Consider the following 24,348-nt stretch of genomic DNA (forward strand, 5'->3'; position numbering starts at 1 on the left):
AAAAAGTTATTATCTTCCAAAGTGTAATATATAGATAACAGTGGACAGCAAGTTTTTTTTTCAAATGTGTTGCTTCCTCAGAATTTTTTTGTGTTTATAATAGACTGCTTGAAGCTGAACACAAATATAATTTGAGACTACTTGTCTCACGTAGGAATTTGGAGAAGTAAGAAATTAACTTTTTCTTGAATATAATCTGTTTAATTGCATAACAGTGCTGATGCTATGCAATAGTTCAACTAAATTAAAAATGTTTTGTTGATTATTTTCATTTGTACGCAGTGTCTGAGGCTTCTCGTTTAAGTGAGGCTTCCCCCGGGATCAATAAAGTATGACTATGACTATAATCAGCCAGCATTGATGGATTTCAGTTGCCCTGATACCATGACTGCATTGTCCTGTGAAACATTTCACCATGCTTGTCACTGACAGTGCTAAGATTTGCAGCGACCAAGTCTAAATGGGAATGTCGAAAATGAATCTTTAGTGACATATTGCAGTTCATGTTTTTATATGCTTGAAGCACGTTGTCAAAAACTGCAGATAGTTTGGTGCTCTGTAGTTGCCAAGAAAATGTTCAACAACATCCTTGAGTGCTTCCATGCAACTTCTCTGGCCCCACGAGAAGTTCTTCAAATTGCCTGTCATTGATCTTTGTGAATTGTGGACCAACAAAAATGCCTTCCTTCATCTTAGCATCGTTAATCTGGGAAGCATCTGTCTCATATATTAAATCCTTTACCAAAGTTTTTGTATCTGGTGGCAGCGGATTCCATTCTTGTAGTCTCAAACCCAGTAATTTTGCTTTTGGAGTTTTAGGAAGCTTTTTGCTAATGGGTCACATAAAAGGATTGTGGATGGTTTAATTGAAGACTGGAGTAAGAAGTAAAATCACAAACACGACGAAGGGTCCTGGCCTGAAACGTCGACTGTACCTCTTCCTAGAGATGCTGCCTGACCTGCTGCATTCACCAGCAACTTTGATGTGTGTTGCTAAGAAGTAAAATGTTGCTTTCTGGTTGGAAGACTTGGGAAGACTGGGACTATTTTTTATTAGGCCCCTGTTGTTTGCAGTCTTGTTTTCACATTCTTTGTCAACAATTTGGATGAAAGGATCAAGTGCAAATTATACAAAGTTGGCTGGCAGTGTGGGCTGTGAAGAAGATGCAGAAAGACATGTGTCATAGAGACAGATTAATAGATGAGAATATGGCAGATTTAATACAATGTAAACAAGTATGAAGTCATCCACTGTGGCAGGAAAAAGTAGAAAATCAGAATACAGTACTTGTAAATGGTAAGAAGATGAAAGGAATTGGTGTTCTGAGAGATTTGAGTGCCCCTGTACATGAATTACTGCTTGTTAACGTTCAGCTATAGTCAGTGATTGGGAAGGCAAATGTAATTACATTAGCTTTTATTGCACAATGATTGAGTACAGAAGTAAGGATGTCTTTATGGAATTTCACGGGGCTTTGCTGAGACCACACGTATAATATTGTGTTTAGATTTAGTTTCTTAACTCATGAAGGATGTATATATGTTTGTATATGTATATTTGAAAGCTTGTAAATGTCTGTTATTCAGAAACGATTTAAAAACCATCACAATAGATGTAAGTGATTTTAAAAAAGCTGTTAAAACCATGTGATTCATGTTAAAACTGAAATACTTAAAAATTAAAAAAAGAGGGAAACCTATTTTCTCTTCATCTTAAGGGCAGAAATACTTGTTATAGGAATGTAGTTCCTATAAAAAGTGTAACTGGATAAGGGTTGGAGAAGCAAATTTCCAGTGTAATCAAAAAGCAAAAATTGTAGTTGCTGGAAACATAGAAGAAAAACAGAAAATGTTCGTAATACATAGCATGTCAAAATAGAATCATTGGATATAGAGAAGGTCAATAAAGTTGTATTAGAAAAGTGGCAGAAAGTCATTAATCTTAAGTATTAATTCTGTTTATTTCTTCACAGCTACTATATTTTGTTCCCTCTTGAAATGTTAGGCAATTCCATCAGTGAAGGGCTTTGCAACTGGAGACCAACAAATGGAACACAGAACATTGAATGTACAGGCTCTTCACCCACAATATTGTACCGACCTTTCATAACCAATCCTAAGATCAGTCTAACCTTTCCCTCCTCCATAACCCTTCATTTTCCTTTCATCCATGTGTCTATCTAAGAGTTCGAAATGTCCATAATTTATGTACCTTCACCATCACCCCTTGAAGCACGTTCCATGTGGCTACCACTCTCTGTGCAAAAAGAACCCTATAACATCCCTCTATACTTTTCTCCAATCACAATATTATGCCCCCTCATATTAGCCATTTCCACCCTGGGCAAATTTTCTGGCTGTCCACTCTATCTGTGCCTCTTATCATCTTGTACCCTTCTATCAAGTCACCTCTTCTCCTCCTTCGCTCAGAAGAGAAAAGCCCTAGCTCGATCAAACTATCCTGAAAAGACATGTTTTCTAATCCAGAAAGCATCCTGGTCAATCTCCTCTGCACCCTCTATAAAGCTTCCAGAACTGAATGCAACCATCTAAGTGTGGATTAACCGCTGTTTTATAGAGCTGCAACATTATCTCTTGGCTCTTGACCTCAATCCCCCAACGAATGACTCGTGTAACTCTCTCAAGCCCTGTCATATCTTTTCTTTCTAAATGTTAATTTAGTGCTTCTTTCTTCCTCTTGGTTCGATGTTCCAGATGTCTTGTCAACTATGGTTCCCTCACTCTACCATCCTTTCCCTGCCCCAGTGGGACAAACTGATCCAGAACCCCATACAAGTGCTCCCTAAAAAAATCTCCACATATTCAGAATGGCAAATGTGCCCCCATCTGCTGCTTCACATAACCGGAGTTGGCTTAAGTAAGGAACTCACTTCTGGGAGAAACTGTGCAGCAGAAGTTCCCATTGAACCCAGCATCCATAAGCAACATGATTCACTCTATTGTTGTGGATGGTGATTGACCCGCGCTAACATTCCTAATTTATGAGATTTTTCATTGAAATCCATTTCTTTCTTTCCCTGGTTAGTAACTATGAATGTTGGAAGTTTCATGTTCAGGAAGGAGGAAAGGTTTCTGTACTATTATTCCTGACAATTTGAAGGTGAAGAAAAATGTGACACTGCCATCTTCCATGTGACTTAACTGCCTCATAAGATTACATAGAGTACAAAACGCACAATATGTAGGCCAAAGTCTCTTTCCTGTTTATGCTTTTGATAAATTCAAAGAGGTGACCAAATCTTAATACTTTGAAAAGTAGTTGATGGCTTTTTTTAATTATTAATTTTTTATTGCAAGATCAACAAATTACATTCAATACAACCAGTTGCCAATTACATTTTGACTGTTAAACCCAGCCACCCCCCAACCTTCATCACCATCCCCCCTCCACCCCTCTCTCCCCCCATCCTTCTCCCCTCCACCAATCAACTGAATAGTAGTACATACACAGACAAAGCATTCCTATTTTAACAAAAGATCTTTTAAGTCAGATATCAAATTTGTCCACATTAAGATTGTGTTTGGTCGTGCATCATTTACTCTTGCTGATGAAAGTTCCAGGTAAGAAATGTCCAAAAAGCTCCGGAGCCAGTGAGTATTTGAAATATGGGGAGGTTTCCAACGCTGGACTACAATCTTTTTAGCTGCAGTCAGGCCTGCCTGCCAGATTTTGCGTGTTTTTTTCCGTAAGGGAAAGGTGGGAGTCATTATTTAGAAGATGTACAGCAGGGTCCATTGGTAATTGTACCCCTGTTAGTTCTGTAATAGTACTGATACCTTCCCCCACAAACCAAAAACCCCTGGACATTCCCATACAACATATATAAAAGAGCCAATGGCTCCATGGGGACAAAATGAGCAATAAGGGTCAGGAACCAGTCCCATTTGATGTCTAATTCTCAGTGTTAAATATGCTCTATGACAAAATTTCAAGTGTATATACCGATGATTTGGGTTTTTCGAAGCACCAGCAGCATTATCCCAAATCGCATCCCAGTCTAAGTCTTGTCCCAATTCAGATACGTCCCTATCCCAAGCTTTCATTCCCGATGTGGGCATATATTTCTGGGAGTTTAATTTATCATAGATATATGACACTCTCTGTCCTGGAGCACTCTGTATCCAACTTGAAATGGGATGGTCCTTTAAATCTGCCCCCCAGGGAACGCCATAGGCTTTACAAGCTGATCTTACTCGAAAATAGAAAAAAAGAGAATGTTTATCAATATTATATCGAGATATCAGTTCTTGAAAGCTAAGGATAGTACTTGTCCCATTAATATCTCGAAGAGTAGTAATACCTTTATCCTCCCAAGTTCTGTTAGTGAATGGTTTCCCCCCAGATAGAAAACGATTATTGTTCCATAAAGGAGATGATTTACACCATACACTTTTAAATTTTAGGAATTTTTGCTGCTCTAAACACGTAGCATATGGGTTAAAATTGGACCGTAATGCAAATCACATTTTTTGGTAGACATACCTATAAGGAGAAAGTCCTTCAACCTTATTGGTGCTATTAGCTCTTGTTCTCTATTTTTCCATGACGAAACTTTATCCTCTTCCATCCAATAGCTAAGACTTTTTAATACAAATGCCCAGTGATATAATTTAAAATTTGGACATGCCAATCCTCCATTCGCCTTTTTGAATTGTAGAACTGACCATTTTATATTGGGTCATTTACCATTCCAAACATAGCATCGTAGTAAGGAGTCCAGTTTTTGCCAATATCCTGCTGGAGGTGCAAGTGGGATCACTGAGCCGATAAAATTAATGCGGAGTAAGATGTTCATTTTAATGACCGAAATACGGGCCGGGACTGATGCTGGCAAGTGTCTCCATCTATTAATATCTTCCTCTATTTTTTTTTTTAGAATTAAAGAGTAATTTGTTTTAGCCACAGATGATAGGGAAGTATTAACTTTAATACCCAAGTAAGTAGAGGACCTCATTTGTAACTTTAATCTGGGGAGGAAGAGACACCTTACTTTTATCCGTATTAATCAGCAGCAATGCTGATTTTAACAAATTAACTTTGTCTCCTGAAAGAAATCCAAATTGCTCCAGTGTTTTTAAAACATAGGGGAGAGTTTGTTGAACATTCACCATTTATACTAGCGTGTTATCCACGTAAAGTGATATTGAATGTGATGTTGTACCTATTGTAATAGGGGAGATCTGAGGAGAGTTTCTAATTAAATATGCAAGCGGTTCAATAGAAATATTAAAAATGAGAGGAGACAAAGGAGATTAAAGGAGACACCCCTTGTCGTGTGCCCCGTCCTATGTCAAATAACTCTGAGAAACCTCCTCCCACACATACCCGGGCTGAAGGATTAGCATACAGTGTTCGAATCATATTGATAAATTTATTGCTGAACTTAAATTCTTTTAGAACTCTCCAAAGATAAGGCTGTTCAAGGCGATGGAATGCTTTTTCAGCATCTAGAAATAGCAGGCCACAGGCAGGTGGGATTTTATGTGTTGCACTCAGTACATGTAAGAGCCGGCGAATATTATCAGATGTGAGACGCCCCTTGATAAAGCCAGTTTGATCTGGGCTAATTATTTTCCCAACTACTGTCTCAAGTCTACTGGCTAAGACTTTGGAAAATATCTTACGGTCGGCATTTACCAAGGAGATTGGACTGTAATTGGCACACTCCAAGGGGTCCTTACTGGGTTTAGGTCTAGAGTTTAGAGTTTTGGTGTCCTCTAACGACAAAGTAGGGAGGTCTAATCCACTGAAAAAATCCGTGAAGTCATTCTCAGAAGGAATTGAGCCACTTGTATATAATTCTTTAAAGTAATTCTTGAATGTCTCGTTTATTTCCTCTGTTGAAGATACTACTCCACGTTTAGCACATCTAATCGCTGGTATAGACCTTTTAGTTTCCTGTTGTTTGAGCGTTGGAGCTAAAAGATGGCTCGGCCTGCTGCCTTCTGCTTAATACTTATGCTTGGTTATATGGATCATATATTCTGCCCTGCTTTTAATAAATCATTTAATTCTGCTTGTTTTGTTTTGAGCTCGTTTTCTTTTGTTATGGTGTATCTCCTTTTGAGATCATTCTCCAAAACCTTACATTCTTCTTCTAAGGTGGAAATCTTTTGAAGACGGCTTCTATGTAGATGGGAACTGAACCGTATGCCGTTATTTTGTAAGAAACCCTTGATGGAGGCCCAAGGCCCAAATCACTGTCACATCTGAGAGACTACTTTTATTTACATTTATAAATTCTGTCAGTTTTGTTCTCAGTTGTGATAGAAATTCGTTGTTTTTTAGAAGGGTGGAGTTAAACCTCCACCTAGTAGCCTTATTTTTAATTTTGCCATAATTAAAAGTAGATATGACTGGGTTGTGATCAGATAGATGTCTGGGCAAAAATTCTATTGAGCGTACTAAAGGCAGCAGACTGGAGGATATAAGAATATTATCTATCCGAGAGAAGGTTTTGTCTTGTGGAGAAGAAGGTATAGTCTTTAGCAGATGGATTATGCACCCTCCACACATCTGTTAAATTTAAATCTGCTAGAAAAAGGTTAAGTGCTTTGGAAGCAGATTCTTGAGAGCTTGATATAGTTGAGGAAGATTTATCGAGGTTAATGTTTACCAAAGCATTCATGTCTGAACCAACATATAGTTGGTAGTCACTTAACTTCAGTAATTGTGAGGTAATTGAGTGAAAAAAATTCAACCTCGAATATAGTTGGGGCATATAGGCTAATGAATGCAACCTTTTTACCCTGAATGGATGTGCAGCAAAAAGCTACACGTCCTTTATTGTTGGCGCTCGTCCTTTCAATTGATACATTAATATGACGTCTCATTACTATCATAACTCCTTTCGTACGAGTACCATCAGCTGATGCCACAATGGGTTTATAAAAACAGTTTTGAACCCTGGGAATGTCATTAGGTTTAAGATGTGTTTCCTGTAACAGTGCAATATCTATTTTCTTTCTGCGTAAGAAATCTAAAACCTTGGAACGCTTGTAGGGAGAGTTTAATCCTCTAACATTAAATGATACAATAGTAAGATTTTCTAATTTATCTGTGTTACTCATCTTCCCCTGGATCTGTTATTGTAAGTTGGTGGTGGAGCCCTGAGTTACCCCCTTCCCACCCCCCCATCACCCCTCCTCCCATCACTCCTCCCATTCAACCCTTTGCTTTGTAACATCTGTGTGTCAGTTAGCAATGTCAGACACTGAACACTGACATCAACTGCCCCCTTCCAGCACCAACAGATTAGAAAGGCAAAGCAGTTGTCGTAGACAATCATATCAACGAGACAAGAAAAAAGAAACCTGGACAAACCCGTTAACCTATATAAGTAAAACCGTTTCCATCTCGTATATTATAACACATGATCAAGATCCCAACAGTTATCTTGCAAGAAGCTGTTGCTTCAATAAACTGTCGCTTAGCGATGGCGCTAATGATGTCTTAGCTGGTGCCCAGAAATGTAAACAAGTCTACTGGAGACATAACATTCTAAAGCTAGTTAGAACAAACTGCTGTTTTTCAGCTTCATTCTTGATGAAGTATTATATTTGGGTATACTGTATTGAATATTACCTTAAACTCTGACCTGCAATATTCAGAAACAAATTGGCCCCTTAATTAACTAAATACAAAGGTGCAACGAATGACTTTCGGATAAAGGAATAACCAGAAAACTCCGCACCTAGAATGTTAACTTGCCCGTGCCTGATAAATTGCGCATACAGGCTAGTCCGAGCTCTTAATGCTGTTCCATCTTCTCCCGAGGGGCGTGTGGACTTTGCCCAGGGTCTTCTTCCATATCTCCCAGCACCGATGATTTCAGAACTTCTTTCGCTTTCTCTGCCGAGTTAAACGACATATTCATGCGCTTGATATTCACTTTCAAGATCGCTGGGTATATCAGGAATGAGTCGATCCCCTTCTGTCGAAATTTAGCATGGATCTCCTTGTATCCCTGCCGTTCCTGCATCGTCCCGGGGCTGTAGTCGGCGAAGAACTGTAGCTGGGTGTCATCAGGGAGACTAGGTTTGGCTTTCCTCGCACCCTCCAGGATAGCCTGCTGGTTGGTGTACCGTAGAAGCTTAAAAATCATGGTCCGCAGTCTTGAGGTGTTGTTGGAAATGATCCTATATGCTCTGTCGATCTCCAAAGGAGCGCTGTGGGAATTCTTGAGTGCTGGAATTCAATTAGATAGCATCTTCTGGAGGTAACCTCTTGGATTGTCGCCTTCAGCGCCTGTCGGTAAGTTGACCACCCGCACATTGTTTCTCCTGGATCTGTCCTCCAAGTCGTTTAACTTCTTCCATATCTTAGACACCTTCGCGAGACGGGAGTTAGTAACTTTCTCATTCTTGTGTAAGCTAACCTGAATGCTGTCTATTTTGTTGAAGGCCGTGTGAAATTTTTTAGCGTGAATATCCACTTGCTCCTTTAACGACTGGAGAATGTTGCCATTCTCTGCCATTTGCTTCTGTATGGGGTCGAGAGCCTTTTCCAGCAACTCCCTTAGCATGTGGGCTGCTGTTTCTTGCAACGATTCCATCTCCGTTGCGATTGTTTGTTGAATTAGCATAGCTATTTCTTCGGATGAATCGCTAGCTTGTTGTCGTCTGCTGGTACCTTGTTTCCTGGTTGAATTTGTATCTTTTTTTGAAGCCATCTCTTCAGTTAGATCTTTCTCCAACTCAAACTTGTATTAAGACCGTCTATGAGCCCTGAAGAACTTGAAAAAGGAGGGTTGTATGTCAGCGCTCAGTGCCGTGCTGCCATCTTGCCTTGGGCCTCACCGGAAGTCCTCCGTTGATGGCTTATAAATTTGTCTTTTGAAAAAGCTGGCTTCATTCAAATTAATTTCTCATTACCTGGCCGGTGAAGCAAAATTTTAAAATCAAGACTATAGAGTTCTTAGTGGTAGTCAAGGATTTTGACTTAAGCTTAAAAGGCACAGCCTTTGAAATCAAGTGCCTTTGTGTTTTGAACTTGTGGTCTGTCTTCTGTTGTAGTAAGTAATTCAGATTTAAATCAGTTTCCTTCCCGAATGCCACACTCCAGCAAACAGCAGTGTGCAGCCCCAACAGTCTAAAGCAGAAGGTCCCAACCATTTTTAGGCCATAGACCCTCTACCATTAACTGAGGGATCCCAGGTTGGGAATCCTTGGTCTTGGGGTTTTCTGCAACCTCTGTTCTGAACCAGCATAGATAACTTCACTCACCTCAAAACTGAACTGATTGCACAATCTATGCACTCACTTTCAACTCTTGGTATTAATTAATTATCCATCTGTTTATTATATTTGTCTTTGAGTCTTCATTTGTGTGTAGTTTTTCATTGCTTTATTGTAATTTTCTCTACTGTGATCACCTGCAATAAAACAGATTTCAGGATAGTATATGGTGATTATATCCAATTTACTTTGAACTTTTGCATCATTGCCACCATTGCAACGCCCCCCCCCCCCAAATTTTCAAAGGGATTGAGGCTTGTGATGTTATTGATTGATCCAGTCATTGGCTCTTTTGCTGCAATGCAATCTGCTCTACTCATTGGGATATGCCAGAATTTCTAGATCAGAATATATTAGTTCCTGAAAAATCCAGTCAAGCCTGGATTAAATTCCTGCATAAAATTGTTTATGGTGTAAGTGCAGCAACTGATTTACACAAATAGGTTGGAGCAGTTTTTCAGGTAACCCTCTGAGATTAAATTAAATGTTATTTTAATCAAAGCTTTCTCATCTGATTGCCAGCTGAAGTCATTGTCACACTTATTTAATGTCGTGTTATTTTGAGAAAAAATTTGCATATTTTACTTCTGAGTACATAAATAATGAAATTAAATTTGAGGATGCTTATTAATTGCGAGTACAAACTGGAGAGTTTAAATCTTAAAGTTATTACTTTAAATCTTTGTTATCATGTGCACTTCATTTGACAGAGGCAATGTTAAATATTGCTTTATGATGATAATCCCAGCTTTTATAATTTAACATGTCTAATTGCTATGCTAAATCAGGATCTTTTAGTTATTTGTGACTCCTTGCAGTTCCAAATATCTTTCCGTAGGGCTGTTGTACTTTGTTTGCTGACTTGTTGAAATGTACCAGGAAAACTGACTGATGGAGAAACATCGTCACTGTGACATCACACTCACAAAATGTTGAAGGAACTCAGCAGGTCAGGCAGCATTTATGGAAAGGAATGAAGAATTCTGATGAATGGGCTTGGCATGAATCATAGACTCCTTATTCTTTTCCATAGTTCCTGCCTGACCTGCTGAGTTCCTCTAGCATTTAGTGTGTGTTACACTAGATTTCTAGCATCTACAGAATCTCGTGTTTATGCATTGTGACACAAGCATAAGACCAAAAGACATAGGAGCAGAATTAGGCCATTTGGCCTATTGAGTTTGCTCTGTCATTTCATCATGGCTCATCCATTTTTCCTCTCAGTCCCAATCCCCTGCCTTCTCCCCGTATCCCTTCATTCCCTGACCAATCAACAATCTTATCAACCTCTGCCTTAAATATACATGCAGACTCGGCCTCCACAGCTGCCTGTGGCAACACATTTCACATATTTACCACTCTCAGGCTAAAGAAATTCCTCCTTATCTCCATTCTAAAAGGACGCCCCTCTATTCTGAGGCTGTGTCTTCTGGTCTTAGACACTCCCGCCATAGGAAACATCCTCTCTACATCCACTGTATCAAGGCCTTTCACCATTCAATAGGTTTCAAAGAGGTCATCCCTCGTTCTTCTGAATTCTAGTGAATACAGGCCCAAAGCTATCAAATGCTCTTCAAATGACAAGTTGTTTAATCCTGGAATCACTTTCATGAACCTGCTTTGAACCCTCTGTAATTTCAGCACATCCTTTCTAAGATGAGGGGTCCAAAACTGCTCACAATACTCAAAATGAGGCCTCACCAGTGCTTTATAAAGTCTCAACAATACCATAAGACTATAAGACATAAAGCAGAAGTTGGTCATTTGGCCCATTGAGTCTGCTCTGCCATTTTATCATGAGCTGATCCATTCTCCCATTTAGTCCCACTCACCCGCCTCTCACCATAACCTTTGGTGCCCTGGCTACTCAGATACCTGTCAATCTCTGCCTTAGATACACCCAATGATTTGACCTCCACTGCCGCCCATGGCAACAAATTCCACAGATTCACCACCCCCTGGCTAAAAAAATTTCTTCGTAACTCTGTTCTGAGTGGGCGCCCTTCAATCCTTAAGTCATGCCCTCTTGTACTAGATACCCCCACCATGGGAAACAACTTTGCCACATCCATTCTGCCCATGCCTTTCAACATTCAAAATGTTTCTATGATGTCCCCCCTCATTCTTCTAAACTCCAAGGAGTACAGTCCAAGAGCGGTCAAACGTTCCTTGTATGATAACCCTCTCATTCCCAGAATCATTCTAGTGAATCTTCTCTGAACCCTCTCCAACATCAGCATATCCTTTCTTAAATAAGGAGTCCAAAACTGCACACAGTACTCCAAGTGAGGTCTTTCTAATGCCTTATAGAGCCTCAACATCACATCCCTGCTCCTATACTCTATTCCTCTAGAAATGAATGCCAACATTGCATTCGCCGCCTTCACTACCGACTCAACCTGGAGGTTAACCTTAAGGGTATCCTGTACGAGGACTCACAGGTCCCGTTGCATCTCAGAACTTTGAATTCTTTCCCCATTTAAATAATAGTCTGCCTGGTTATTCCTTCTACCAAAGTGCATAACTATACACCTTCCAACATTGTATTTCATTTGCCACTTCTTTGCCCATTCTTCCAATCTATCCAAGTCTCTCTGCAGACTCTCTGTTTCCTCAGCACTACCGGCCCCTCCACCTATCTTTGTATCATCAGCAAAATTAGCCACAAAGCCATCTATTCCATAATCCAAATCGTTGATGTACAACGTAAAAAGAAGTGGTCCCAACACGGACCCCTGTGGAACACCACTGGTAACCGGCAGCCAACCAGAATGGGATCCCTTTATTCCCACTCTCTGTTTCCTGCCAATCAGCCAACGCTCTATCCATGTATGTAACTTTCCTGTAATTCCATGGGCTCTTAGCTTGTTTTGCAGCCTCATGTGCGGCACCTTGTCAAAGGCCTTCTGAAAATCCAAATACACAACATCCACTGCATCTCCCTTGTCGAGCCTACTTGTAATTTCCTCAAAAAATTGCAATAGGTTTGTCAGGCAGGATTTTCCTTTAAGGAAACCATGCTGAATTCTGCCTATCTTGTCATATGCCTCCAGGTACTCCGTAACCGCATCCTTGATAATCGACTCCAACAACTTCCCAACCACTGATGTCAAGCTAACAGGTCTATAATTTCCTTTTTGCCTCCTTGCCCACTTCTTAAATAACGGAGTGACATTTGCAATCTTCCAGTCCTCCGGAACCATGCCAGAATCTATTGACTTTTGAAAGATCATCGCTAATGCCTCTGCAATCTCCACAGCTACTTCCTTCAGAACACGAGGGTGCATTCCATCTGGTCCGGGAGATTGATCTACCCTTAGGCTATTCAGCTTCCTGAGTACTTTCTCTGTCATAATTGTGACTGCATACACTTCTCTTCTCTGCCACCCTTGAGTGTCCGGTATACTGCTGATGTCTTCCTTAGTGAAGACTGATGCAAAATACTCGTTCAGTTCCTCCGCCATCTCCTTATCTCCCAGTACAATTTCTCCAGCATCATTTTCTATTGGTCCTATATCTACTCTCACCTGTCTTTTACTCTTTATATACTTGAAAAAGCTTTTAGTATCCTCTTTGATATTATTTGCTACCTTCCTTTCATAGTTCATCTTTTCCCTCTTAATGATCTTCTTAGTTTCCTTTTGTGAGCTTTTAAAAACCTCCCAATCCTCTGTCTTCCCACTAAGTTTTGCTTCTTTGTATGCCCTCTCCTTTCCTTTAACTTTGGCTTTGACTTCCCTTGTCAGCCACGGTTGCACCCTTTTTCCTTTCGAAAATTTCTTCTTTTTTGGAATATATCTATCTTATACCTTCCTCACTTCTGGCATAAACTCCAGCCACTGCTGCTCTGCCATCCTTCCTGCCAGTGTCCCTTTCCAGTGAACTTTGGCCAGTTCCTCTCTCATACCACTGTAATTTCCTTTACTCCACTGAAATACCGACACATCGGATTTCAGCTTCTCTTTCTCAAATTTCACAGTGAACTCAAACATGTTATGATCACTGTCTTCTAAGGGTTCCTTCACCTCAATCTCTCTAATCACCTCTGGTTTATCACACAATACCCAATCCAGTGCAACCGATCCCCTAGTGGGCTCAACAACAAGCTGTTCTAAAAAGCCATCTCGTAGACATTCTACAAATTCTCTTGAGATCCAGTGCCAACCTGATTTTCCCAATCCACTCGCATGTTAAAATCCCCCACAATTATCATAACACTTCCCTTCTGACAAGCCTTTTCTATTTCTTGTTGTAATTTGTAGTCCACATCACTGTAGCTGTTTGGAGGCCTGTATATAACTGCCATCAGGGTACTTTTACTCCTGTGATTTCTTAGCTCAATCCATTAAGATTCTGCACCTTCCGATCCTATGTCACCTCTTTCTAATGATTTAATATCATTTCTTACCAATAAAGCCACACCACCCCCTCTGCCTACCTGCCTATCCTTCCGATACACCATGTATCCTTGGATGTTCAGCTCCCAGAGACATGCATCCTTTAGCCACGTCTCAGTGATGTCCACAATATCGTATCTGCCAATCTGTAGCTGTACAACAAGATCATCCACCTTATTCCTTATGCTGTATGCATTTAAGTATAACACCTTAAGTCCAGTATTTGGTACTTTTTGCTTTGATTGCACTGCAACTCATCCCAATGGCTGCAAATTTGCCCCATAACCTGCCTGTGCTTCCTGACATCTTTACTGCTCACTGTCTTAGATTTATTTCTGTTTTCTCCCTCCTCTGCTCTATCATTCCGGTTCCCATCCCCCTGTCAAATTAGTTTAAACCCTCCCTAACAGCTCTATTAAACCTTCCCGCCAGGATAATGGTCCTCTTCGGGTTCAGGTGTAACCTGTCCTTTTTGAACAGGTCATACTTCCCCAAGAAGGGATCCCAATGATCCAAAAATCTGAAGCCCTGCCCCCTGCACCAGTCTCTCAGCCACGCATTCATCCGCCTGATCCTACTATTCTTGCCCTCGCTAGCACGTGGCACAGGTAGCAATCCCCAGATTACTACCCTGGAGGTCCTGCTTCTCAGCTTCCTTCCTAACACCCGGAAATCTCTGTTCAGGACTTCCTCCCTTGTCCTGTTTATGTCATTGGTACCAACATGTACCAAGACAACTGGCTGCTCGCCCTTTCCCTTCAGAATATTCTGGACCCGATCCGAGATATCCCGTACCCTGGCACTTGGGAGGCAACACACCATGCAGGTATCTCTATCAGGCTCACAGAATCTCCTGTCTGTTCCTCTGACTATGGAATCTCCTATAACTACCCCATTCCTCTTCTCCCTCCTTCCCTCCAGCACAACAGCGCCAGGCTCAGTGCCAGAGACCCGGTCACCATGGGCGTCCCTTGTCAGGTCATCCCCCTCAACAGCATCCAGAAGAAGATACTTGTTGCTGAGGGGGGCAGCCACAGTGGTGCTCTCCACTATCTGGGCATTTTCCTTCCCTCTCCTGACAGTCGCCCAGTTTTCTGATCCTGTAGCCTAGGGATAACTACCTCCCTGTAGCTCCTGTCTATCACCTCTTCACTTTCCCTAATAAACAGTAGGTCATCAGGCTGCAGCTCCAGATCCCTAACACGGTCTCTGAGGAGCTTCATCTTGGTGCACTTGGCGCAGATGTGGCCATCAGGGAGACTGGAGGTCTCCCAGAATTCCCACATCTGACACCCTGAACAAAGCACTAAACCTGCAGGCATGCTACCTAATTCTACAGGAATGAAACAAGGAAAAATAAGCCGACTCACCCACTTGCCTCACCAAACACACGAAACTTTTGAACCGTTGGCTTGTACTGTTAGCTATGTAAGCCCTGCTGTTCCTCTGTCTGTCTGGCCCGATTTGCCAAGGGGAAAAAAAGAGTTGGTGCCTCGCTCTCGCCTCTTCCCGTTACAGCCTAAGCCCATTGAGCCAAAGCCCTACACTCTTGCAACCATATCAGTGAATGATCCTAAAAGCAGAACACCTACGGGTTCATTAGGTTTGAATGATTACTGCAAAATGTTGTTGGAATTTAAAAAAAATTAAAAAGTGGATAAAATTGAAATATGATTAAATGTGGAAGCATCCACTAATCAGACATTGGTCTGTACATTTCTCAATATTTTTGTGTTGTATGTTTCCATAGTGTTCTGTTGTTTATCATGAAAAATAGTTTATTCTGTCAATTCTGCAATGACTTCTGATATTTTTGTTTTTTTTTGAGCTGTAACCTAATATACTTTGAGATAACCGGTTCATAAGTAGCTGTCATTAAAGGCCGTATGTCCCAACAACCCTGACCTATGCTCATAACATCAATGCAATGGCCATCAACATTTAGGAATGAAAGTAAACTTGTCTGCTGATAGCTGTCTGTGAAATGATTTCCATTTTTGTGCAAGTATTTGCTGGTTGCTGAATCTGGATCCTATTCAGTGCACTGAAATGCTCAGTTGAAGCAGGAAACAGATTTGTGCATTTTTTGAAATAGCAGAGATCGTCAGCAAAGCTGTGCTTTAAAAAGTAGGTGTACAATTACTTAAGCAACAAAACATCATTGGTATGTCTGGAGCAGATTTATGTTTAATAGGCTCACGCTCCAATTTTATATTTAATTATTAGCGTAGGTATCATATTACCGGAGAGAAACTGGACAAAAGGTTTAAAAATAATGTATTTGTTGAAGGTGTAATATTCTTGGAAATTATAATGATGTTTTTGTATATAAGCTACTTTTCATAAAGTTAAATTAATTTTTAAAATCTAATTTCATTTAGTTTTTCCAAACTTGCGGAGTGGTGATACAGATCTTGTGATCCCAGAACCTAAACCTGTGGTGGATAATGATGAGCTGGCGAACACCTATGAGCGGAAACTAATTGAGGTAAAATAGTCTTGTGTCTTTGTGGTTTTGTTTAGGTATTTATCTTCTGGAGTAAGCTTTATTTTGATGAATGTAATGGTCTTGCTGCAAACAAGACCACATGTGACATGCCCTTAACGCTTGTGGAGTGAGTGATGACATTTTTACTGAGGGTGATTGAAAGCAACCTGAGCAGCCATGGAGCATCATGGAGCAGACATGATGGAGTGGTAGAACAGACTCGATGGTCTGAATAGTCCAATTCTGCTCCTGTGTCTTATGGTCCAGCATTGACAGTTACTTTCCCTTATTTCCTGGGTGGAATACACTCAGTTATGCATGTCATATTGGGAACTTGAAGTTGTAGTGGATTCCAATTAAATCGTACAATTTTGTGTTATTAATAGTGGCAGCAAAGTGCTGTTCCACTTTCCTTCTCAAAGGATTTATGGTTTATATTGTAGGAAACTTTTACATTGTGCAATTGTGTCAACCACTTTAATACCACTGCAAGAAAAATGGTACATGTTACAAGAGATTAGATATTTCTTCCTAAGAATATTTTTTCTCTCCCATCATAAATTTGTGTAAAGCAGCTTTTTTTTTTGTTCTCTTCATCAGGAACAAAGAATCAATCAAAACAATAGTACCAGTATTGCATGAAATAATGAATTGTAGAAGATAGTGAAAGCCCAGGAGGTTTCACTTGGTTAATTATACAGCTCATCTCATTTAATATAACAGATAACTTGGTCAAGTTCTATTGATAACTGGTGGTTCTTTCAAGTACTTGAGATCATTCTCATAGGGAGAACTCTATGGTTTACACTAATGCTGATCCACACTTAGAAATCTCTTCAGATATTAAGGATTTTGCCTTGGCCTTTTAGGAAGTCAGTGAGATGGCTGGGTTTTGTTCTCCGATCTTGGCAATTTACTTGCAAACGTTTGACCACCCGAGCTACACATTTTCCAAGACCACAATTAACAGCGCACTGATGATTTCTCTTCGTACAGTGACAAAATGTTTGCAAGTAAATTGCCAAGGTTGGAGAACAACTCAACCCAACCATCAACCACCTGAGCTACATATTTTCCAAATTATTTCTTGTCAATGAAATAGTCAGAAATTATAAACAAAAATAAGTAATAAATTCCTTGAGACATGAAACATTCCAGAATAAACTGCCAGGTAAAATAGAAACATCTTTGTTTGGGATGAGATGAAGTAAGGTGGAAGAGGCTTGAGTGGAACATACATTGGAGTGAACATATTGGACTAAATATACTATTTCTGAGATTACAATGGAGATACTTGGAAGTTAATTTACTCAAAAGCTTCACATCAAAGTGGATAACAGCAACAAAGCCAGCATTAGTTTCTGAAATAGTGGTAATAATTATTAACATGCTCCAAAACATGCACTGGTATCCTGCTTAGCACTACTCCACAAAATACAGATTTGTTTCATTGCTCTTGGTCCTGAAGTCTGAAAACTCAGAGGTATGTACCCAACTTTGCCTCAATAAAGACATTTGCTTAGACTGCACACCGCTGTGCCAGGAATTTGGTATGAATCTCTGCTGGTTCCACCTCAGCAATAAATTGTTCCATAGCATTGTGTACTTGGTGTTGGGTAGACCAGGGCACAGCATTGTTGGATTCTGGCCAGCTTAGTGATCCTGGGCATTGTTGGGGATTGGCAGCCGCTACTCCATGTGCTGATGGATCACACAGTCTTTCATCACTTTCTGTTGGACATGATGGCAGTTTCTGTTTCCACTTCTCTTAGTTTGGCTCCAGAGTTCTCTGCAGCTCTTAGGTTTGCAGAGGGCCTATTCATCAACTGCCTCACAGCAATCTCTTCCCGGTGAACACTGAATGATATACTGCTGGATTTGCACTAGTTGCCTAATGCAGCAGCAGAAGTGGTGAGAGTGGCATAGGTTCAGTTCAGATTCTTGACACATTAGGACTATTAGTAATGACCCCTCTCAGCAATGACTCCATTAGCACTCACATCCTGAGCACTAAGTGAGGTATGTTGTAGCTGCTTATTTGATATCTTGAACAGCTGGTACTTTTGCTTTGCCTTCAGACAACTGAAGTGGGAAGATCTCCGGGGAAGATATTATTTCTGAGATTCTTTTTCCAAACAGAAAATAGTGCAGTTAAGCTGTGATTAGAGGGATTCATGTTGTTGTTTATGGTAGATGTGAAATAAGTTGAAAATGTCTAGTGTCTACTCGAAGATCCAAGTGGCCTGTACAGCATGATTAATTTGGGTGAAATCAATCCCTTTTTAATCATTGTGATTTTCAAACTAATGTGTGTTTTTATTTCTGTTATATAATGTATCTGTTAGCTTTTAACATATCTTATGCATCAGAAATGGGTAAGTGCATTGCATCTGATGTGTGATTGTGAACAATGTTCTCAAACTCTACCTTCAAGGTCAAGTGAGGTGAGGACTCTTCAGGTGCTTGTCTAGTCATTATTAAAAATATTTTGTAAGTCTCTACTTCCATCAGGCTTTCAGCCATTCTCCTATAATCATATTACCAATTTTCCCATTTACCTTGGAATATAGGAGAATGATGGTGACCTTTTAAAAATATTTAAAATTATGAGAGGTGTATGGTAATACTTTATACCTCAGAGTAGGGGAGACCAAAATTAGGGGTCATGGGTTTAAGATGAGAGGGGAAAGATTTAAAAGGGACCAAAGGGGCAATTTTTTATGCAGAGAGTGGTGAATGTATGGAAAGATCTGCCAGAAGAAGTGGTTGAGGTAGGTACAATAGTTGTATTAAGAAACATATGAATAGATATGTGGAGAGGCAAAGCTTGGAGGGATGTGGGTGAGACACAGAAACTTGGCATTAGCTGGATGGGCACTCTGATTGGCATGTCTGAAGGTCCTGTGTCCCTGCTGGATTGCTCTATAACTCTATTTTAAATGTAATTCACAGTTTAAAAGTAAACAAAAATAATCCCAAATCAAAATCCAAGCCAAGTTTATTGTCATATGCACAAGTGTAGTGAAAAACTTCCAACAGCATCACAGGCATATAGCATCATTCAAGTAGCACTTACAAGAAACATAAGTTAAGCAAAAATTGTACACAATTTTTGCAAGTAAGCACAATTAGAAAAAGAAAAACTATTGTAGTGCAAAGTAGTCATGTTGCCAAACTAGTAATTATGGTTTTGCCATTTGTTTCAAGAACTAGTGGTTGAAGGGAAGTAGCCGTTCTTGAACTTTTGATCTTTTAGTCCTCCCCATATTCTTGGATTTCCTTTGTGTCTAGCTGTCTGCTATGAATATACTCAGGAGACTGGGTATCCATATTCATTCTATGAAGATTCCATTGGCACTACATAGCAACAAGAGGGTAGAATATACCACTGTCAGTTTAAAGCATAGTCATTGTTGGACAGAGATGTTAGAGAAACAAGGATACGTTTCAGTACAAGCACTGTCATAGGGGCAGAAAATTTCAAAGTACATTTATTATCAAAGTTTGTATAAGTTATACAACCTTGAGATTTAGCTGCTTACAGACAACCACAAAACAAGAAACCTGAAAAAACCCCATTTAAAAAAAAGACCCACACCCAATGTGCAGAGGGAGAGAGAAAAAATAATTATGCAAACAATAAAGCAAGTGACAAGTGAAATTACAATACAGCTCTCATAATTTCAGAATGAAATTAACTCTGTAAACCCGAAACCTGGTGCATACGGAACTGGCCCATAGCCTCGGTCTCAGTTCATCACACAGCAGGGTAAATCTCCGCAAAGCTCGCAGACTCTTAAGCCCAGAGCAGCCTGAGCAGGGCACAGCCTCAGTGTTGAGGAGAGCGGATTAAATGTCACTTCTTTATGATTTTCTAAGTGCCCTATCACTGTGTTCTTGATTTTTAAAAAATTATAATTTTTTTCTCTTATTTTCAGGCCAGTTTCCCATTGTCTCCCTCCTTTTGAGTTTTACACAGTTCAGTGTTGCTTCATTGGTCATTCAAAGAGTTTGGCTAATTTTAAAGTTTAATAGCCACAGATTTAATTTTTCTATAATCTTTTAAGGCTTTTGATCTAAGTCATTATTTCTATGAGATTCCCTAGTTTGTATGCCGTTAATTTCCTGTTCTCTTTCTTTGCTAATACTAGTTTTTATTCTCCCTTAGGCAATTTTATTCTCCTTGTATTCACATTCTTTGTTGCCTTTAAAACCATAGACGACTGAAATAAGTCAGTCACAAATGCAAAGTAAAATATTATCATGTTATAATTGTTACATAGTCCCATTTTACAAATCTAGCTTTAAAATGACTGTCTCCCCAGTCCTGTGCATTCTTTGTAACACACACAAAGTGCTGGAGGAACTCAGCAGGTCAGGTGACATCTATAGAAAGGAATAAACAGCTGATGTTTCGGATCAAGACCCTTCATCGTGACTTGTATTTGTAACCCTGTCATGCATTCTTCAAATGCATTCAAAGACTGTGCTCCACACTGTCATGTGCGGATCTATTTCTTTTAGAGCAATGGAACCCCCTCCCACCTTTAGTACTACGTATTGATCCCTGTCTGCGCATGCGCTGTTGTCTCTGCTTGCGCATTGTGCTCTCTATCTCTCTTGCTGCAATGTGAATGCACCAGTTAAAGCCATCTCCTGTAGGCGTGCTTTTATTTTATTGATATGTAGTTGTGCGAAGTCGGCTGGTGGCGTAGTGGCATCAGCGCTGGACTGCGGAGCAGACGTTCCGAAGTTCAAACCCAGCTGGCTCCCCTGGCACGCTTTCCATCCGTGTGGGGTTAACAGCTGGTGATCTCTTTTTTTAAAAAAAAAACTCACCCGGCAGAAGGCAACGGCAAACCACTGCTGTAACTTGCCTCGTACGCGAATTCCAACTGTGTCAGAACAGCGTTGGAGGAAGTTGTCCACTACCTGGAAAAATTCCGGATGCAACCTACATTATTATTGTTTTTATGTAGTTGTGCACAGACAGAGCAAACTGGCGATGAGTACAAACCTGAATGTCAGAGAATATCACCAGCTGCACCAACAGTTATGGGATAAAGCAGCAAGAGTTAAAGAGAAAACCGAACGACACGAGAGTAACAGTGAAAATTGTGCTGAATTTGAAGTGAAAATAATGTGGCGGTGGCTTCAGTCAGGAAAGTTGACAAATTTGATAGTGCTAATGAAGGCTGGGAGTGTATAATGAGAGTGGAACTGTATTGTAATATGAACAATGTGAAAGAGTAAAATAAAGCCCCTATGCTTCTTAGCTTAATGAGCGCAAGGATGTACAGTCTCTTATGTAGCTTAGTAACCCTTACAAAGCCAGCAAGCAAGATGTTCGATGAAATTGTTAGTTTTACAAAATCACTTAAGTACTAAACTGCTAGCAGTAGCTGAGAGATTTAGATTGTACAAAAGAACCAGTCAAAATATGAATACATTTCTGAGTACATTGCAGATCTGCACAAACTTTCCCAGTACTGTGTCTTTAGAGATGGACTTTCTGATCTATTATGGGACAGGTTTGTATGGGGCATGCATAGTAAAAGCACTCAAAAGAGGCTACTATCAGAAAGAGACCTAACCTTAGAATGGGCATTGACCATTGCAATATAGTTGGAGATTGCAGCAAAAGATGCAACAGAACTATAGGAAAGAAGGTTAGAATGTGAAATACAAACGTACACAAAATGTCCCGAATGGTGCAAAAAGCCAAAGATGTTATCGATGTGGCAACATCTTCCCATGATGCAAATGACTGTTGGTTCAAAGAAAGAGTCTGCAGAAAGTGTCACAGACGAAGTCAGGTAAAGAGAATGTGCAAGGCAAACAAAAAGCAGGACTGAGTGAAAAGTCTCAAACTCAAACTCAAAGCTAAGCAAATGCATAAAGTTACTGAATGTAAAACAGAATCAGACAACACAGAGTCTGACAAAGGTGAACTGTCATGCCTAGAACTGCAGGGTTACTGAAGCAAATCACTATTATATGAATTTCAATAGATGTGTCTGATGTAAAACTGAAAATGAAGCTGGATACAGAGTTAGCTTTGTCTAATTCCAGATGCTGACTATAACAGACTGTTTTCTAAGACACTGTTAGAGAAGACCTCAGTGATGCTAACCACCTATACAGGTGAAAAACTGTTCCCCAAAGGCAAACTGAAAGTGAAGGGGATGAATGGGGGCCAACCAGCAGTGAGAACTTTATGCATTGAAAAGTGGAGGGCCAGCACTTTTTGGATATGAATGGTTGAGAGAAATCCATCTAGACTGGCACTGAATCAAAGCTCTCAGTGTGGCATCAACAGACAACTGCAGCCCAAATGGTAGCACTAACCAGAGCTGTCATAGCTGCTTAATACTAATCATAAGGTGTTTGAGAAGGGAGTAGATAAACAGATTGAAGACTTGGCCAAAAGCTGTTTGGGATGCCAGAAAGTTCAAAATGCACCCCCACAGGCACAGTTACATCCGTGGGAGTGGCAGTCATCTCCATGGCAAAGAGTACATATTGACTTAGCTGGGCCATTCATGGACTTCATGTTTCTGATTGCTGTGGATTCTCATTTGAAGTGACCAGAGGTTATACCAATGAAGTGAACCACCTCAGCAAAGACTGTCTCTGCTCTGAGGACTATCTTCGCCAGAAATGGCTGACCAGAACAAATTGTGCATGATAATGGACCACAATACACGTCAGAAGAATTCTGACTGTTCATGAAGAAAAAACGTGATCAGACATTTCAAATCAGCTCCTCACCACTCAGCAATGCATGGGTTAGCTGAAAGGTTTATCCAAATCTTCAAGAAGTCCATTAAAGCGATAGAAAGGAGGATATTTCTCTACAGCACAAGATGGACAACTCCCTTTTTGTGTGTTGCAAACTTGTTCATGCGACGACAAATCAAACACCTGCAGTGCTGTTCATGAGATCTTGCACAGACCTCCTGAAACCAGACCTCTGGAGGGAAGTACAGAATAACCAGTTCAGCCAGTTGCCAAGTGAAGCAGAAAGGAGCTTCGAGTTTGGACAGCAAATCCTAGTGCATGACTACCAAGAAGACACGTGGACACCTGCTAGGGTAGTTACAAGAACTGGTCCAATGTATTTGTGTGTGTGTGTGTGTGTGTGTGTATATATATGTATGTATATATATATATATAATGAGGACACACAGTTCCCTTTTATTGTCATTTAGTAATGCATGCATTAAGAAATGATAAAAATGCTTTTCCAGAATGATATCAAAAAACACATGACAAACCGACTTAAAAACTAACAAAAACCACATAATTGTAACATATAGTTACAACAGTGCAAAGCAATACCGTAATTTGATAAGAACAGACCAAATGCCAAATCTGATGCCACTCCTCAGGTCCAGGGTCGTGACGAGAATGTTAACTTCACAACACACCTGCCAAACCTGATTCCACTCCATAGGTCCAGAGGCACTATCCTGAAAGAAACAGTGTGCCACCCAAAAGACTGAACATTTAGAACGTGAAATTAGTTATGGACTGTTATTGTCAAAGTATGTTTATTTGGAATGTGGGTTTGTGAAAGCGAAATTGAATGTTTTGTACATATACAGTTTTATGTTGCATTAATTTAAAGGGGGAGGAATTGTAATGTATGGATCTAATTCTTTTAGAGCAATGATCCCCCCATCTTTGCACTACATATTAATCTGTTGTGTGGGCATACTCATTGTTCACTCTGTCACTGCAATGTAAATACACCAATTAAAGCTATCTTCCACATGTGTGCTTTTACTTAATATATATGTTGTGCACAGACACAACAATCAATTTCCACAAGTTTTTGTTTGGCTAGTCCATATAATGCTTGTGTTAAGGGGGGTTTCATTTTTTATGTTACTGCGTAGGCTAATTAAAATGGCTTCTTTGTTATGTTATACTTGGGAATGCTTCTTTGTTATGTTAAACGCTGAGAAAGTTCTTGCGCTCGCAGCTTGTTTTGGGTTAGACTGTGATAAGAAGATGTTACGAACCAATTGAGATAGTTATGTTTTTGGTGTATACGCGGGGTTTTGGGGCAGAAGGCGGGGGAGAGAGAGAGAGAGACAGACAGAGGATGGACCAGGTGCTGTGATGTCCGCTAACAGGGTCGGACCCCGAACAGGGTGTTTGGCGAGGAGAGGAGACGGACTCGTGTGGAGCGTCTGGTCG

General features: G+C 40.2%; 1 protein-coding gene across 1 annotated transcript in view; it reads left to right on the forward strand.

Annotated features, from left to right (window-relative positions):
• The window catches only part of snx29 (sorting nexin 29), a 581,542-nt gene that overhangs the window by 209,256 nt on the left and 347,938 nt on the right, over positions 1–24,348 (forward strand). The window contains exon 15 of the mRNA XM_063059095.1: positions 16,037–16,143. Coding sequence (XP_062915165.1) covers positions 16,037–16,143 — 107 coding nt within the window. The remainder of the gene's footprint in view (positions 1–16,036; positions 16,144–24,348) is intronic.

Source organism: Mobula hypostoma, chromosome 9 (assembly GCF_963921235.1).
Source record: "Mobula hypostoma chromosome 9, sMobHyp1.1, whole genome shotgun sequence".
Lineage (NCBI taxonomy): Eukaryota > Metazoa > Chordata > Chondrichthyes > Myliobatiformes > Myliobatidae > Mobula > Mobula hypostoma.